Genomic DNA, 17,974 nt, shown 5'->3' with positions numbered 1-17,974 from the left:
CACCATTAAATAAATTTATTATTTTAATAACAACCTACTTTGCAATGGAATAATAATGGTGAGTTATTATATATTTTCTGGTTCACATATGGGAATAATGGCAAATGGCAGCTAATTAAGAATCAATGAATTATTGCAAAGTTTGTATGAAAATGCTTATTACCCAGAACATTACTGTTAGTAAATGAACGATACAGACTACGTTAGCGGTTGACATGCTTAAAATATAGAATCATACTAACGCTGACCTGCGCCATCTTAGCCTTCTGCCGATGGTCCTCGAGTTCCTGCCTCGCCTTCCGTTCAGCGGCCATCAGCTGCACCTTGTCGCGCTGTTCCTTGCTCACCCCCTTGTACATGTCCAAGAGTAGCTTCAGCTCTTTCTGTTCGTTCACCGCCTTTCTATTGATGTAAAATAAAATCCAAATATCTGCCCATGAATTAAAAAATATCAATAATGTTTAACCCAGTTCCAACGACAGATAAAATATATTTCCAATAAATATACGTAAAGAAGAATTTTGTGAAGAAGTCAAGCTTAGTGCTAAATAGTGTCGCACTAACTTGAGCTGCTGCTTGAGGTCCTTGATGATCTGGTCCTGCTCCTGTATCTTGGCGCGGCCGTGCTCCTTCGCCTGCGCTGGCTTCACGTCCCCGCACAGACCCTCCTCGCCCTACACATATAGAATACTTTGTAACTGTCGAGCAAGTCTTCAACATCAATTGTACAGAGTACCAATAATTGTAACAATTATTCTCATAAATTATTTTGACTTATCACAAGTACCATCTATGTGATTGTTTTAGTTAAAATATTCTATTATGTCAGATAAAAATTCTGCAACTATTTGCATTTATATGTATGTCAGACATACCTCTGGATCGGGTTCCTCTTTTTTCACGGTGAGAGGTTTGTCATCAGTCTGGTCGCTGGTCGCAGCGCCGCCTGTCCGAGCGTTTACTTCCTCCAACTCCTTACGTACCTGTGTAGACAATGATCTTGTCATACAATATTATACGAAAAATTTGTTGTGTACAAACATTAAAGTAAAAAATTGTGTTAATTCCGGATGGTGAGCACCGAAATATTATGGATTAACAGTTAATCACCAAATCTATGACGTAAATACTACGATAGTGCCTGACTAGCATTAAATGTATACCCAATCCTTTCCAAATTTATTCAATGGCTAACAAACATCTAAACATCTCAATATTCAGATTCAAAATGCTAGATGCCACATCTTTACCTTATTCAATTCCTGACTAGTATCTTTATATTTCCGCTTGTATCTATGCACTTCCCCTTTCAGTTGCTGGTTGTGGTTCTGCAGCGACGTGATCAGATGTCTCATTTCCCTGTTGATGGGGCCTGTCTGTTCGTTCGCAGCGAGATTCTGTTCAAACTCGATGCGTAACATTTCGTATTCCTTCCTGAGTTGGCCTAAAACATCTTCCAGTTGTATCATTTCCGCTCTGAGAGCTTTTTGCCTAGCCAGTTCTTCACTCTGAAAAAATAAAAAACAATTTACCTGTTACTTTTTCTCCCTATATTACAAATTTTTAACAGAGATAATACTTTATAATTATCTCTAAAGTTACAAAGATTGCTGGCGTACAAGCACAGCATATAATTCAAACTAGTTGTAATGGCTCATCTGGAGAAGAATATTCAATAAAGCAAGCAGGCATAATTCTGGCTTTGTCGACAGATGAAATTCTGTCAATGTCATATTTAGACTGCATTGTACTTACCATCCCATGCAGTGTGGTTACTTTGCCGCGTGCCAGTGCCCCATCAAAGTCAACCACTATGCATCGAATACTGAATGCATCAAAATCATTTAGTGGCTGGCTGAATGTTCACCTTCTTTGAGCTAAAAAAAAGCCTGTCACCTCCATCATCTCGATCTGTCGCATGTGCAGGTTCTTCGCGTTCTGCAGCTGCAGCCGCGTCTCGTCCAGCGCCGTCTTCATCTGCATCGACTCGTTGTACAGCACTGAGAACTGACTTTGCAGACATTTGTACTCTGTTGTCTCCACTATTACTGATTCAGGCAGCTGGCGGATCTATAATTCAAATGTATTCATAAATAAATTATCTTTAACAATTATTTTGTTATAGAGAACTTTAAAATGACAAGAGATTCTGATGGGGCCACGTTGGGCATTTTTTTAATCAAAATATTGTATACAATATTAAATGAATAATGTGTTTAATGACGACCAACAACTATAGATACTAGAAATACTGCTGCTGCTGACCAACCCACCAGTCGGCGATGGGCGATGGTAAGTTCGTGCTAGTATTCGTGAGGATTTGTAATATATGTGTAGTGTATACTGACGTCCATCTTGAGCTTCTCGACCTCCTTGAGCGTGTCGCGGTGTTGCCGGTGCAAGCGGTCGAGCTCGGCAAGACGGTTGTTGGCGAGCTCGCGCTGTTCTTCCAGCTCGGCAGCGACATCCTCCAGCTTGGCGTTGGCCGCGCCGTGCGCAGGCGCTGGCACCGCGCCCATCGACCCCACCGCGCCTCCCGACTGGTGGTAGCTCTTCAGCTTCTCTATCGCCTCTGCCAGGTGATTCTCTAGCTTATCATTCCGCGACCGCACCTGCACACATTACAACTTATCATCCTTGTGCAACAATTAAGAATGCCAAACCTTCTATTTACATCATAGTACTGAAAAAACTCCACAAGTATTTAATTATATGAACAAGTGTTTAAAGTTAGATGGCATTATGTCTTACTTTCATCAGCTCATACTGCAAGTCGTCAATCTGGTTCTTGAGCTCTGCATTCTCAGTGTCACGACTGTTGACAGCATCCTGCAGACGCGCCACTCGTAAGGTCATGGCGTGATGGCTCTCGTGCAGTGTCGTGCACAACGCTTGCAGCCGGCAGTTTTCGGCCGTCACCTCCTCGTTAGTGGCCCGCACTACTTCATCCAGTGATGGCGCCGGCGCACCCTCTAAAACAACATGCCATGTAAAAACTCTATTACCAGATTTAAAAAGTCATGTATAATACTTAGTAGCTCTTTGTCTAGCTAGGGCCATCCGAAACCATAATAATAATTGATAGTCTTTTTGTATTAGCCTATAAATGCCCCAGTGTTGGCATACCCCAGAATCTATTTGGAGGATGGCACACAGTTAACACCACAGCCCACTGGAGCAATAATATTATATTAGTTAGTCAGACACCAAAACAACACTAAAACTAAATCAGTATAAAATTGTATATTGACCTTCCCCTTCTCCTTTTATAGCACGCCATATTTTATCATTTCTTTGTTGTAATCTGTCAAATGCTTGCAACACCTTCGCCACAGCCCGTTTGCTGACTTGTACCCTGTTTGCAAGTTGTGCATCCAACTCTTCTTTGTCCCACGTGGACAACTGCATGAGGAATGATGTAGTTGCTTCATTTTCATCTAAAACATAAATATATAATAACTCCTATTTTACCATTCTGTTAAAAATAACTCATAATAATAAATGTAATTTCTCAGCATAAAAATAGCAATAAAATAAATAATACTAATTAAATATAAGCTATAAATAAAATGCAGGTAATAAATTCATGAAACATGTTATAAAATAATTTATTTACTCTTGTTCTCCGACTCGTCCGCAGTCTCTGCGTCAAACCGCTGCAGTAACACCCTTATGTCTTCATTCAAAAGGTTCCAATACCGATTCACAACACAGAGCACAGCATCATCCTGTGTTTGTCTCTTTTCAAGTTGTTCGATGCGTGCACGCAACTCTGCCTCACATCTATGACGTTGTTCTATTCTCTGGAAACAATATTTCAAAATAATAACAACTGTCGGGGTTTTTTTTCAGTGTATATTTATAATTTCATGTTAATAAGTATCTCCATTATTAAATATGATTCAGATTTAAAAACAAAACTCATACAGCAAGAATCAGAATCATACGGGTTTTCTCAGGGTTTCATATGTCTTTATTTCTCATATGTCTTTATGTCTTTATTTCTTGGTTAGATATTTCCCAATTAATATTAAATATGCAAAAATGTCAGGCTGATACCTATTACTGTTCAAAATATAGAGCTCTTTAAATTTTAGATGAATAATGCTGGATTTATTAGGATATATATAATATAGAGGCTGTTGTGACCCTTGTAATACCATACATATAACCTTAAAAAGCGCTGTCTACTCATACTATGTTAAAGCCATCAGATAGATTTACCTCCTGCATTCAAAGAAAACAAACATGTGGAAATCAAGTACAACATAAAGAATAAACAAACTTGTGAAAGACTAAATACTGCATTCAATTTAAAATAACATTTATTCAGCCTAAGAAGCTAACCTAACCATCAACCTATACTTATAAAGATATTCCAAAGAAATTTATTATATGAAACAAATAAATGGATGACTTTTAGATAGGTATGTCTTAGATTAAAGTATAAGGTAATTTTCACTGTAGAGAAGTACACAGTGGTGCAGTGAAACTAAACAAACCCTAATTATACATGAATTAGTAATTCAGAACCAATTACAGTAATATTTAAGTGTTACTTATTAAAAACAATGCAATTACAAAAGAATCATCATTAGAAAAACTAAATACTGTTTTACCTTACGGTTTACAATAAACAAGTTACTTTTGTATAAAAAAGCAGTCTCAAAAGTAGAATGAATTGGAACTTAACATGTTTTGTTAAAATATTGCAAATCATGACCATAAACTAACAAGTTATGTTGGTTAAGCATCCAAACCAGATCTCAAGATCTTTAAGATCATCTAAAGATGTCTATTGATGAAAATATAAGAATTAAATCAATAGAAGTCAGAGGGAACCACAATGTGATAGTACCATTCCAACATACACCTTCAATTATTGCCTGTATGAGGTTATATTATGCCAATATTGGCAAATAATACTCTATATAGAAAAGTAATAAATGTTTAGCTGATTACAATGTTTTTGTTTTACTGTAACTATAGACACATTTGTCCATCACAAATTATAATTAGAGAAAAATATGTTTTATAAGTTTGTAGAGTATATTCTTAATAATATAAACAAATTAATTAATGTTGATCTCATTATATAGCCAATACAAGTTGACTGCTGTAACTTGTGCTACAATGAGTTTAACAATATACATGTTTGCAACATGAACACAACATCCACTAACAAGTAAATAAAGATAAATATTAGAGGAGACGACCAATTAAATTAAAAATAATTAGGAAATATGTATGCTTTGATCAATTATATAGGTACAAAACAATAAATAGCTATAAACAGCTGATCATGACGTGATACAATGAACGGCAAATGCGATGGCTGCAAAAGAATTCAGTACAAATATACTAATAAACACGTACCTGAGCCAACTTCTTGTTTTGAAATTGTAATACTTTTATGTCCATTTCTTCTAAAGTGGACACGGGCCCGATGAGATGAGGCTCGAAGTGGACCTTTTTGATTGGGGGTTGGCTGCTGCCATTGCCGCTTTCTTCTGCGGCACGCTTCGACATTTTGATCTAAAATTAAAGATGCAAGCTAAAACCTAAGGAACGTGTAAATTATATTCTACAATATTACGAAAACTTTCAATGCTATTGATTTGTCTAATACGGGCAAATGAAAAACCACCGTATGACGTTTACAGGTCAATAAACCACCAACATTTTACATTGGCAGGTTTATATACATACCTGCTTGTCAATATTGACAATTTAGAACTCTTTTATAACTTTACATAAAAAGATCAATCATGCGGCATATCCTTTGCATATTACTATTTAGGAATGCCATTTCTAAGCGAAATTGTAGCACAACAAGCCTTTAGAATTACTTATAAATATTAAAGCTTGTCTTGGCTCGCTCCGCCCTAAAAACTGTAGGTACGGTTTACGATGTTGTTAGTGTTGCCAGTTGCTACTTGCTAACGCACAGTTAAAAAATATAGATTATATATCAGAAAGCGCTTTCACACCTTTGCATAGCTCGTATATATTATTATGTTCGTTTTTGTAGTTATTGTAGTGCATTTTGCCTTGTCTAGCTAAGTGTCAAAACGATGTAAGTATGTTTAGTAATAATTAGAATATTATAATGATTTAAATATCGTATTGTGAAAATCGTTCTTTTTTTATATAAGGGGGCAAACGAGCACAAAAATGAATGTGCCCAGTGCCAGTACGTATTATAACTTCACTATAGCGAAAATAGTGTTGCCATTTATGTAGCATTTCTGCTATATTAGTGATAACTTTTCCATATCCGATTTTTTTAACTATTCATTGATAAACAATTACAATATGCATTTTTTTCTATAAGACGCTCATATTAGCACTAGGTATAAGTTCAATCAAGAGTGCTATTAGCGATTTACGACGGCTGGGGTATACGCAAAGCTTTATCAAACAGGATTTCATAATTATAAAAAAATATATTCAACTGAAATTATATTATGTAAAAAATAACAATACACGTTTGTTCTAAAAGAGTTTAAAAAGCTTCAGTGCATCAGTGTCCTGTATTTCATTTGATCTTGGAACATTTTAAGAAACACCCTGTACTTTTTCTTATGAAATGATTTTGTATTTTCCATAGGATGTATGACATCAGCAATTCCACCCATGTTTACAATAGCATCATGTACAGTATTGAAATATTTGGATGCACAGGCTCCTAATATTGCTGAACCAACTAGAACTGAGTCCTTTTCACGTGGCATTAGAATTGGCATGTTCACAACGTCAGCTTGGGTCTGCACAAAAAGTGGATCTTTTGATAATCCTCCACATATTAATAAAGTTTTGAATGGTTCATAGCCAGCCAAGAGAAGTGCATCAATTATATGTCTTGTGCCATACTGTAATAAAAAAAATTGTAACACTTATTTTCAAATAAGTTACCAACATACATAGGCATTCTAAACAGATACTATGTATTTACCGATAAAGCCTGCAAAGTAGCTAGATAGAGCAATGCCAAGTTCTCAGCACTGTGGTCAATACACAATCCTGAAATCATGCCTCTCAGTGTGGGATCAGCCAATGGTGACCTGTTTCCATGGAAGTCTGGAAGCATATGTATATCCTTTGTTAAGAAATTGACATCAGACAATCCTTCTCTTTGAGCCATTGTTGTAAGCAGGTCCCTCAGATATAGTCTAACACTGAAAAAAAAAATAAAGGATTTTTATTTTACTGCAAATTGAGAGTCACATTAGATAAGATTATATTGCTTTACATGTCTGTTACGCATCACAGACATTGAAATAAATTATGATGGCTGGCACTGATGATATTATACATCCCCAGCAGAGTCTAAAAATCAAAATGTTTTCATCATGAAACTTACTCTCCAGTAGATTTTATTTTTAAGAGTTCAATACCGGCTGGATGACTGGACAGAATATGATCAAGCAACATCCCTGAGGCACTTTGTCCAGCTTCATTTAACCACATTCCTGGGACCATAGCACTGAAATAGGGCCCCCACACTCCTTGTACCATAACAGGTTTCTTGTTTACAGCCATATGACATGTTGATGTACCACAAATCAGCCCTAAACGTGTTGACATCTCTTTGTCAATGCCTTCACCATGAGATCCAATCATTCCAAGACCTCCTGCATGAGCATCTATTATGGAAGCAGCAACCGGTGTGCCTGGTTGTAATCCAAGTACACTGGCAACATCAGGTAAAAGACCTCCACAGTACTCTCCAGGAGACAATACAGTGTTGCCAATTTTACTGAAATTGTTTTCAGCTAAATCTTCTAAACCTATTTCATTTAAAAATTCTAAATTCCAACCCTGTTTTCCATCAGTAGAACATTCATAATTCCATTTACAAACTAAGGAACACAATGATCTACTCATTGACCCTGTAGCTTTCCATGTCAGAAAATCAGGAAGATCATAAAAGTACCCAAATTCTGACCATTTATTTGGCAAATTTCTTTTGAGCCACAGGAGTTTGGGCATCTCCATTTCTAAGCTGACTTTGCCACCAACATATTTGAGTAGGTCATGATTTTTTTTGTTTATAATATTTGCCTCAGCCTCTGCTCTGTGGTCCATCCACATTATAATATTCTGTTCATTATTATCAGATTCACTGACCGCTGTAGGATTCCCGTTTTTATCTAAAGCCACTAAAGAGCATGTTGCATCAAAGCCAATGCCGCGAACACCACTGGAATCAACATTTGTAAGTACATCCTGGTAAAGTAAGGTATAATTAGACATCATGTATTTATTTTTCATAATGAACAATGCTATGACCTAAACCAATTCCTTTATGAAAACAGTTATTATAATTCAAGCTTTTAAATATGTTTTTTAAACATAAATACTGAGGATAGCTACTTTTACCACATATAAATAATTTGGCAGTGTGCACCTTGTAATTAAGTGTAAATTAAAATAATATAATAAATAATTTACCTTAATAACAGTCAAACAACAGGTCCAGATGTTGTTCGATGATTGTTCATAATAGTCAACTTTCGGTTTCCATGTTTTTATTTCCTGCACGGAGGTCCTAATTACATGACCTTTACGGTCCACAAGTGCTGCTCGGACACTTCCAGAGCCCACATCAACACCAACAAAATATACATCTCCATTCATTTTACAATATATTGCACCTGGAACATCAATTTACAGGTGATCGTCACATGATGTTTATTAGGGTTTAAAGATACTTATTAAATACACCAACTGTATTATAAAGTTTTGATCAACCTTTCTATGTATATGCAGGATAATGTTATGAAACTGGCTCAGTACTATAAGAATATAGATATGGTTTGTCTTATACAGTCAATAAAACACTTGTGTTTATCTGAGACAACCGAGATAAAATGACCTTGATGTAATTTAGCAAACAACAGCGCATTATAACATAGATACATCTTAGGCCTTAGCCAGTGTTCTGTGTTAGGTAAACGATAACCTTATTGGCATTGATACTTGATAGCGCTCGCGGCACTCGTACTTCGTAGTCGCAGCTCGCGAATCGCGAATTGCCGCATCCAGTCGCCTTCAGTTTATTTCAGGGAGTGGACACTTAGAACATTTTGTGTAATGATGAATGATTATATATCTTAATGCCGTTCCACAGAGTTTAGTTTTGGTTGACAAAAGGATGTCTCATCGTAACATCTTGTACCAACATAATAATCCAATAAATTTTGAAAGTATGTTGGCTACCATGATAGTTGATAATTTGCCGCCATTATTGACGGTAGATTTGTCATTGTTGAAGTTTATTTGCAAAAAATTGTATTATTGCGATTATGTTCAATAATAAGTTATGTTTTATGCCGAATACGTTGAGTTGAGCCAGCTTTTCCGTTTCGTGTATATTTCTTCTTGAAGGAATTTGTGTAGTGTGTGTTACGAGATAGTGATTCTTATTATTCCGAGATATTGACTCTAATTCTGTTTACATTTGTGTAGTTTATTGATTTTGTGTGCGAGAATGGGGAAAAGAATTAATGTGTATAAAAATGTGAGGTTTGTGGCATACAAAAGTACCCAAAGTCAAACATATTTATGGCTAAGTATCCACTTGATCTACACCGGTAACAGAAAATTTATATTATGATTTAAAACATTACATAAAAGTGATGTATATTTAATTCAAATTTACAACCTCAGGTAGTCGTTGAAGAGAATACTCTAGATTATGGAGTTTCAATTCTATGCTTAGTAACCTAATCAAAAAGGCACGTGTGAAATCTATGAATTTGCCCTTGCAATAATTGTATCATAGTAATTGTTGATTAGACGGAAAAAGATCATATCTGTAAGGTATAAAATTTTCAATTTCCATATAAAATTGGAAATAAATAACGGAAAACTGGAGTGTTATGAATTTTTAAGTAGGAGACCTAAACATTATACAATTTATACATAAGAAATTCACGTGATAATATTGTGTATTTTCTAATTAAATAAAGGGAATTATTAAAAATTGTGGACGTTTTATTTTTAATATTCTAAATTCAATCATAATTTATACCAGTGTAAGATTTATGGTCAGCAATTTTTATCGATATAAAGCTGTCGATACAAAATTATCGATAATATCGATTAAATAAGGAACGTTCCTAGAAACGAGCAGATTTATAGTAAGTTGGCAGCCTTGCGTATCATTTTTTCTGCGTAATGTTGGTACAAAATGTAATTCTACTGGGCTCACGTATGTGTGCGTGAGCTCAAATTCAATGTACTAAGTGCCGCCTCTTCTTACGTAGTATATTACTTACTCTATGGTTTATTTGTCTCTGCAATCGCCAATCGCGACTGTCATTTGTCAATTTTATGTATTACACTTAAGGTGGTAGCTCAAGGTCCATATTTGTTTCGGCTTTCTGTAAAACATATTGGTAGTAAAATTCATGTCTAGTTAGTGATTAGTTCTCGCAGTTGAAGAAAAATGTAAAAATAATTAATAATCATGGATATTTCTGCCTTTAAAATTTCGTCATATTAAATTTTAAAGGCCGAAATATCCATGATTATTAATTATTTTTACATTTTCTTCAACTGCGAGAACTAATCACTAACTAGACGTGAATTTAAATTCTTTACTTGCCAATACTTGTTTAGTTACCCAGATTAAAGCCGAAACAAAATGTATGAAAATGGACCTTGAGCTACCACCTTAATCATTTTTGCAAGTATAAGTCTTAGTTCTAAATTCAAAAATTAAAACATTTCATTTTTTTATAGTTGGTACATAAATAACTGTTAAAAGTATAAACTACCCAATGAAACTAATTTCAATAAACTGTAAAATGTCATCAGTTTTTAACAATTTGAATAAAAAATGTCGAAACAGCAATATAAACATATTTTTTTTGTTGAGTGGGAACAGATAAGCTTTTAGCTCCTAAAAACTATTGCAACGATTTCGATGGATTATATTGATGTCTGACAGTTTTTTGAATGGAATTTCTTGCAAATTAACGGATTGAAAAGTTATTGTTGGCAATAATGTGCTTTTGTCTAAAGAAAAAAAGAAACCAATCATATCATATCAATCTCAGAACTTTCTATAGATATTATAATTATCTTTGCTCAGAACAATATATCAATAGGATGACCAATAGTATTGTTTGTTATTGTTTTGAGAATAGAATAATAGAATTACTTACTGTACGGATACCAATTATCAAAGCAATTTTCATATTACATACGTAAAACTAGGCAGTATGGTCGAACGACTATAGCCTGTTCTCTTTACAAAATAAAAAAAAAGCAATTTTCGAATTTCGTATTTATTATAATTACTTTAAGTTTATTGGTCTCTGATAATTACCTATTAGAGAAGTATTTGAGTATTGTACTTATTATAATTCTCTTTGATTGTACTGCTTCGAATAAAACGTTTCTCAATGAGATGTGTATTTAAGCCAATATTAGTGAAGTTCACGTAAACTATGAACAGCGAGAATATTTACGATTAACTGTTTAGTGCCACAATAATGTAAAATTGGATTGAATTGGGTCTAATAGAGATTTGAGTTTAATTTCTCATTAGTGTTTTTAACTTATAAAAATATAATATTCATACACAGCTTACCGCCTACAAACAATGGTTCGGTTTAAAAATAGGTGAGGTTATGTTTACTTGCACATTATAATATTTTTTATTCATAATAAAGTAATCTAACCCCATTTTGCATTTTTAAGGTACGTTACAGTTGAAATTTCGTCACCAGGTGTTGCCGATGACGTACCATTAAAATTGAAATCAAAAATGTTTTACGAGACAGTACTTAATAAAGTTCAACAGTTACATGGTGACTATGGAGTGGCTGCAATAAGAGCTGGATTGTTGACAAGATATTGCAATGAATATACCCGAATAGCCATATTACGAGTGAGACATGGACCGCATATGTTTGTAACTAGTACTTTACCATTCATCACAAAAATTGGCACTCTAGATGTGCGGCTGAACACTCTACATGTCAGTGCCACATTGAAACACAGTTTTAAATTTATTCAAGAGCATCAAAGGGCATATTTAATCAACAAATGGTCTAAACTAAAGTCTGATGTGGAGAGGAAATATATGGAGCAGGTTGTGATGGATTTCACAGATGTAGATGTTGCAATAAATTTAGAAAAGTTCGCGTAATGTAATTTGTTTTTAATTAAATATAATATTTATTTCATATAGAAAAAGAACTATGTATAACATAATAAACATCCTCTAAAATATAATATTGCTAAAGACATACAGACCTTAATATTAGAATCATTAATTAACTATGTATTACATATAATCAATATTACAAATAGTAGAAATATTATGCATTATTCTCTGTATATTAATGTATAGTAATTTTTAATATATATAATTACTTATAAATATCACACATTACTTGTATTATGTTTCTTAAAATGCTTGCATAGAGCTACACATGCTGTACTTTGTGAACAGTTTGGTATCATTTTTCTTGTGTAAAATATAAGTGATCATATTTATTTAGTTCATTCTTAAGTAGCATCAATATTCTGAAAAAAAAAAATAGCATAGCAAACTGAAGAGTTTGCAAACTCATGTTGAAATGTGATGCACCTGAAGTCTTCATGTTCAGTATAATTGATTTCACATGTAGTATTTTCACCTCCCAGCATAGTCTAATAGTATAATGGATACTATTTAATTTGCTCCTCAAGTGGCTAATTTCATTATCCACCAGGTTTTATATTGGTGTCACTTTCATTTTTACTGAGTCAACAGCTTACAATGGATCTTTTCCCCATCTGAAAGTTTATACATCATACAAATACTCATTATTGGATAAGACTAACATGTTTATTGAAGCTTCTTATTGATGATTTCTATCATTTCATCATGGTCTAAATCAGATCAACTGTGAATCTGAAACTGTAATAACTACACTCTCTCAAACCCATATCATCCACATTAGAAGTTTTCCTCTATAATATATGGAAATAATTATAGGTCTCGTTTAATGATTTTTTGGATAGGTGAAATTTATTTGATTCATTATTAGACATACACCAATTTGTTATAGATTTTTAATCTGACATAAATCTATTTCAAATAAAATAAATTTTATTAGTCATCGTTTTCCAGTGTATTTGGCATAATTTGATTGATCAAATCAAATAGATCGTTGAAGTCGTCAACCCCATAATTTGTGTTATCTTGTTTTAATTTTATAGTATCATGATTTGGTTTACTTTGGAGATATCTTAAACTATTAACTATTTTTTTTAGGCCGTTTAATTTGTCCAAAATGTTTACAATGTTTTCTACATTGTACATGATGCCCTCATCTGTTTTATTTTCTTGAGAAATATTAATTGTTATAAATTTTTTAGACATGAGTTCCAAAAATATTATTTCACAAGTTGTATGTTCCATTACATTAATGTCGTAAGAAAGAAGTGATTTTTTTAATTTCTTAAGATTTGTAGAATCTATGTTTTCACAGGCATGATAAAGGATTTTCTTTACCGGATTAATGTACTTGCTGCCAAAAGGATCACTTGATAGGTAAAATACTCTCATAGTGGGTATATGGAAACCAAGGCTCTTTACAATGGAGTTCAATTGGCATATCATTAATGCTTCTAATAATTCATGTTGCCAGTTAGGGCGACTGCTGGCGTGACAGTACCATTCTTGCAACAAATTAATATTTGTTTCACTGACGTCACTCATCACTCGTTGATATACTATCAATCTCTGCAGCGCTGTATCCGGCACGTCGTACAACAGGAACACTAAAGAAATCATATCGTAAGGATTATCTTGTAGTTGTGTTTCTATTTTTATAATAGAATTTAAATCTATGTTGCACGTATCACTGATAGCTTTCGAATTTGAGGAACTACTAGCATCCAAATGCAACATTTTTAACACGCAATACACTTAATTCACAATTTAAATTAATAAAGTATTTAGATGAGTTATTACCATAAATGACTTGAGCCTTCTGCACGATATTAGACTTGCTATCAAGCTAGGCTTTGGGATTAGGGAATTCCCTATATTAGTGTACGACCGTGTTGCCAGGTTGCTGAGATTATTCTTATTCTCAGTATAAGTAACATGGAAAAATCTTAGATTTTTAAAATTACACTTACTTTTTATTTCCGTCTCCAAACCACTGTTTTTGCTTACAATGATGGCAGTTGGTTCACGAATTAAAATCTGTATAAATACATGGATCTGTATCATGCGTTAAAAGGAATAAGTACCGCCTAAATCTGTATATCTGGTGGGAATTTCTATTTTGTTTTAATTTTAACACTATGGTTCGGGACTTCCTAATTTATACATAATGGACGGGCCATAATATGTGATACAATGGTTTACCTAGGATTCCAAGGCATGGCACAAATATTAAGGCATGTCAAGATTACCTTATTGAAACAAACCATGGCAAAATAGTTTTAAATTTGTGTAGGTATGTAATATGTAAGTATATGACGTAAAGCGGATTGTTCGTACAGAAAAATAGGTAAGTCCATAAATTCTCTGTACTATGTGACAAAATGAGTACAATGTCGTAATGGATTTTTCTTTTTTTCCATTAGCTGTTGTAAAGCAATCCATTATAAAAACCATCGGCTATTAAACGTTATTAGTTTATTTCAATTATCATTTCAGTTCTATTTTTTTTTTACTATTTTTCAAACTATAAGTATCTAAATATATTTGGCCCTCAGGGCTTGCACTTTGATCAGGATTTTTTTGCAGGTTTAGCACAATAGTGTCGGCAACACTGCTAAAATGTCAACATTGCATATTCAGTTTCCATATATATTATAATTCTCTTTGATATTCAGTCTAGTTTATCCGGTCTCTGATATTCTTTTAAAAGTTTTCGTAACCTAACCTCAAAGTTTTTTTCACTAATAAAAATAGAATGAATGGATAGAAGACGAATTACAAAGTTCTTCTAGTGATTCCTGGCACCGCTATAAGGTGTCAAGATTTAACATGCAGGTTTCGAGATATGAAATTTTAAAACTTTACAAGACCCTATTGAATTATTCCAAGTCTCTTAAATTGACAGACCCGGTTTACTTTAGAAGGAGAATATCTGCAGAGTTTAAAAACAACAAAACATTGACAAAAAGTGAAGATATTTATTTTGCATATCAGGTAAATATGTAGTGAAGTTTGTAGTATTTTAAAATCACTTGTCGCCTTGGGACAGTATATGATCTTATTATATAAACGTTGTTAAATAGAATTCTATTACCCCAAAGCGACAAAATGTGAAGAAACTTGTGTTAATAATGTAAACAAAATATCTAACCACCTAACCTCCAATAGACATTGCATTTGTTGTAATTCTGTAACTTGTTTAAATTTAACAATTAAAGAGACTGATATTTTTTTACACTGGCTGCTAATATTCTGTATAGGTACTTACAGAAATGAGAGACCATTACCTATTTCTTAATAGGATGCTTGAATGAAAAAAGTATAATTGTTCTGTATAGTTTTTTAATATAAAAATATAACTTACCACAAACATAGAGTATTAACTCTGGCTAATCCACCATATAGAATGAAATAGATTTACTATGGCCAAACTTAGTATTAAAAATATTAGTAATCTTTATACTAATATATAAAGCTGAAGAAATTGTTTGTTTGTTTGAACACACTAATCTCAGGACTCTTTTTCACGAATAGGAAATGTAGCTTCCTTCTCTCTTCTCTTGAGTGCCATAGAGTACTTTCATTCTCAGAAAAATATTCATGTTGAAAATCTTGTACATGGAATCAGACGCACAGGTGAAAGTTAATAATATCTCCAAACACTTGTATAGATTTCTTAATAACCTAAATTATTTGCTTAAATTTAAATAAACCACATCTAATTAATTCTCTTTTAAATTTCAGAAAGGTGAAGCATTACTCCAAAGAGGTTCTGTTGTTTAGAATGATCATAAATATAATATCTAGCTTCAAAACCTTCCGGCCACGAATTCTTGCAGCACTGAAACATACCATAGATTATTCTAAAGTGCCCATGATAAATGAATGTGATTTGTCAGAGCAGTTCATCAGAGGAAGTGGACCGGGAGGCTCAGCTGTAAACAAAAATTCCAACTGTGTAGTTCTTACACATATACCAACAGGTGATTGTTTTATAGCATAATATAGGCTAATGATTTTTTTGTGTTTGCGCAAATGTTAGGCATTGAAATAAAACATTTTTTTTGGATTTCATCACAGTTTTTATCGGAGTATCCCTATGAGCACAAAAGCTGTAAAGTGCAGTCTTCAAAATGGAAGTAAATTACAATATCAAAAAAACATGATAAAATCTGATAAATAGTTATATTTCAAATAATATATGCTTTAATTTTTTTATTATTGCAAGTTATTCATGGTTGTAAGTAAAAGCTTTATTATTATTATTCATCGGCTTGGTTAGTTACCAGTTAAGGTACTTAAAGTATAGTAAACAACAATAATTTTGAATTACCAAAAAATAATGCCTATAACACATAGTAAATACTATTAATTTGTATAAATTGATTAATGGATGCTACAAAACCAGAGTTATGTGACAATGTAACTTGACCATCAATTACCCTTTTTTGCAAATAATTTTTTGATATTATATTTTTTTTCTGTGTTCAGTAATAGCAGCAGATAATACACATTCAGAGTGTATGCATAGCATAAATTTAAGAAATAGGGTGGGTATTGAAAAAGGAAGTGATTTACAAACATGGTTTTAGGAACACATTTTACTACACACTTTTTAGGAAGACACTTGTTTGTGGCTCTGCATATATTAATGTATTTATCTATAAACTGTGTTTTAAACGTAATGATGCAAAACAAAATTAATAATATTATAGTTTGTGGCTTTCCAGGCACAGTAATAAAATGTCACACAAGCAGATGTCAAGATGAGAACAGGAAGAAGGCTCGGGAGTTATTAATTTCAAAGTTAGATGAAATAATGAATGGCGAAGCAAGTGTTACGGCTCAGAAAAAACAAATTGAAGAGAAGAAATACAAAAGAGCGGAATACAAGAAGAAGAAAAGGGCTCAATTGAAGGAAGAATGGCGAAAACGGGAAGGACTAGTGTAGTATTATAGCATGTATATACTAAAACAAAGCATTTTGCAGCAATAGTATTGAAATAAAATTAGCATAAGGTTCAAAATGATTTATTTTGTTTTCATATGAAGTTTAATAATGTTAAAGGAAATCACTATCTTCAATTGTTGGTCAATGTCATTCAAAACTGCGACAAATAAGCACAAGTATGTAGATACCTATAAAAATTGGTACCACATTTAAAAGTCGAACATATATTAATCGAAATATTTTTGTCTCTGATTGGATGTGGTTGCTGTTTAGGTATACGTGCATGTCTGTCTAAAATATAACAATACACAGATAAGCAAAAAAATTAAGGTATTAAAAATTAGCAAATGACGAAGTCTACAACTTTTTATATTTATTTGTTATAATTTGTGCCATTTTAAATCAAATAAATCACAAAACATCGGTTTCCTGTGAAAACACATTTGAAACAATTAAAAAAGTTACAAGCTTTTAAATTTCGAACTGAGAGCCAGATGGCACGGCCTACGTGAAGCCCTATAGCCATCAATATATATTATGATTTATGGTACTATAACCTTGATACCTACGATGAACGATCTATGGAAACCTCAAAACAGTCAAGACAATATTCTCAAGACATGCTTTATGTAAACTTTTTTGCCCGTACAAGTATTTCTTTTAAGAATAGGGTAAGTAGGCATACATTTATTTTAAAAACATATTAATATTTTTAGTATACGAGTATATAAGTAACACGTAAGTAGAGCAAAACAGTTGTATATCATTTTAGTAAGATTCAATAACGTAATGGATCAACAAGATTTTTGGTACTTAATAAATACAAGATAACTTTCTTTTTATAG

The 17,974-nt window shown here is 33.1% G+C and overlaps 5 protein-coding genes across 9 annotated transcripts; 2 read left to right on the top strand and 3 right to left on the bottom strand.

Moving 5' to 3' along the window:
* Positions 1–32: 32 nt before the first annotated feature.
* Positions 33–5,949, bottom strand: LOC119189542 (E3 ubiquitin-protein ligase Bre1-like). 2 transcript variants are annotated; one of them, XM_037439536.1, is made up of 11 exons: positions 5,710–5,949; positions 5,377–5,535; positions 3,617–3,803; positions 3,252–3,437; positions 2,752–2,972; positions 2,349–2,612; positions 1,897–2,070; positions 1,251–1,508; positions 876–983; positions 565–674; positions 33–402 (listed from the first exon to the last, which is right to left on the bottom strand). In XM_037439536.1, exons 2-11 carry the CDS (start codon positions 5,527–5,529, stop codon positions 204–206), a joined length of 1,860 nt encoding a protein of 619 aa, XP_037295433.1. In that variant the 5' UTR covers positions 5,530–5,535; positions 5,710–5,949; the 3' UTR covers positions 33–203. The 2 variants fall into 2 exon arrangements, with proteins under 2 accessions (XP_037295433.1, XP_037295434.1); XM_037439537.1 differs by having other exon boundaries at positions 297–430.
* A 477-nt stretch (positions 5,950–6,426) lies between these two features.
* On the bottom strand, positions 6,427–9,063 carry LOC115442337 (FGGY carbohydrate kinase domain-containing protein). Of its 4 annotated transcripts, none has more exons than XM_037439538.1 (5): positions 9,008–9,063; positions 8,455–8,657; positions 7,364–8,229; positions 6,956–7,178; positions 6,427–6,872 (listed from the first exon to the last, which is right to left on the bottom strand). In XM_037439538.1, exons 1-5 carry the CDS (start codon positions 9,042–9,044, stop codon positions 6,516–6,518), a joined length of 1,686 nt encoding a protein of 561 aa, XP_037295435.1. In that variant the 5' UTR covers positions 9,045–9,063; the 3' UTR covers positions 6,427–6,515. The 4 variants fall into 4 exon arrangements, with proteins under 4 accessions (XP_037295435.1, XP_030023206.1, XP_030023204.1 ...); XM_030167346.2 differs by having other exon boundaries at positions 8,966–9,051; XM_030167344.2 differs by having other exon boundaries at positions 8,755–9,020.
* Positions 9,064–11,270: 2,207 nt separating this feature from the next.
* LOC115442340 (ribonuclease P/MRP protein subunit POP5) lies at positions 11,271–12,168 on the top strand. Its single transcript, XM_030167348.2, has 2 exons — positions 11,271–11,634; positions 11,713–12,168. Exons 1-2 carry the CDS (start codon positions 11,615–11,617, stop codon positions 12,161–12,163), a joined length of 471 nt encoding a protein of 156 aa, XP_030023208.2. The 5' UTR covers positions 11,271–11,614; the 3' UTR covers positions 12,164–12,168.
* On the bottom strand, positions 12,155–14,013 carry LOC115442338. The gene has a single exon (XM_030167347.2). The coding sequence runs from the start codon at positions 13,913–13,915 to the stop codon at positions 13,115–13,117; it is 801 nt and encodes a 266-aa protein (XP_030023207.2). The 5' UTR covers positions 13,916–14,013; the 3' UTR covers positions 12,155–13,114.
* Positions 14,014–14,782: 769 nt separating this feature from the next.
* Positions 14,783–17,208, top strand: LOC115442341 (probable peptide chain release factor C12orf65, mitochondrial). Its single transcript, XM_037439539.1, has 3 exons — positions 14,783–15,172; positions 15,923–16,161; positions 16,909–17,208. Exons 2-3 carry the CDS (start codon positions 15,963–15,965, stop codon positions 17,127–17,129), a joined length of 420 nt encoding a protein of 139 aa, XP_037295436.1. The 5' UTR covers positions 14,783–15,172; positions 15,923–15,962; the 3' UTR covers positions 17,130–17,208.
* The last annotated feature ends 766 nt before the right edge of the window (positions 17,209–17,974 follow it).

The sequence above is a fragment of the Manduca sexta genome, chromosome 17 (assembly GCF_014839805.1).
Source record: "Manduca sexta isolate Smith_Timp_Sample1 chromosome 17, JHU_Msex_v1.0, whole genome shotgun sequence".
Taxonomy (NCBI): domain Eukaryota; kingdom Metazoa; phylum Arthropoda; class Insecta; order Lepidoptera; family Sphingidae; genus Manduca; species Manduca sexta.
The sequence above is the reverse complement of the archived record's forward strand: the minus strand, read 5'-3'. Positions and strand labels throughout refer to the sequence as shown.

Coding starts and splice junctions, on each gene's coding strand:
- LOC119189542 (XM_037439536.1), bottom strand. CDS start 5,529: ATGTCGAAGCGTGCCGCAGAAGAAAGCGGCAATGGCAGCAGCCAACCC. Junction 3,804..5,376: donor AAAACAAGAAGTTGGCTCAG/GTACGTGTTTAT, acceptor TATTGTTTCCAG/AGAATAGAACAACGTCATAG. Junction 3,438..3,616: donor GGACGAGTCGGAGAACAAGA/GTAAATAAATTA, acceptor TTTATGTTTTAG/ATGAAAATGAAGCAACTACA.
- LOC115442337 (XM_037439538.1), bottom strand. CDS start 9,044: ATGCGGCAATTCGCGATTCGCGAGCTGCGACTACGAA. Junction 8,658..9,007: donor TCGCGAGCTGCGACTACGAA/GTACGAGTGCCG, acceptor TTGATGTTCCAG/GTGCAATATATTGTAAAATG. Junction 7,179..7,363: donor AAAATAAAATCTACTGGAGA/GTAAGTTTCATG, acceptor TTTTTTTTTCAG/TGTTAGACTATATCTGAGGG.
- LOC115442341 (XM_037439539.1), top strand. CDS start 15,963: ATGATCATAAATATAATATCTAGCTTCAAAACCTTCCGGCCACGAATT. Junction 16,162..16,908: donor TCTTACACATATACCAACAG/GTGATTGTTTTA, acceptor GTGGCTTTCCAG/GCACAGTAATAAAATGTCAC.
- LOC115442340 (XM_030167348.2), top strand. CDS start 11,615: ATGGTTCGGTTTAAAAATAG. Junction 11,635..11,712: donor ATGGTTCGGTTTAAAAATAG/GTGAGGTTATGT, acceptor TGCATTTTTAAG/GTACGTTACAGTTGAAATTT.
- LOC115442338 (XM_030167347.2), bottom strand. CDS start 13,915: ATGTTGCATTTGGATGCTAGTAGTTCCTCAAATTCGAAAGCTATCAGT.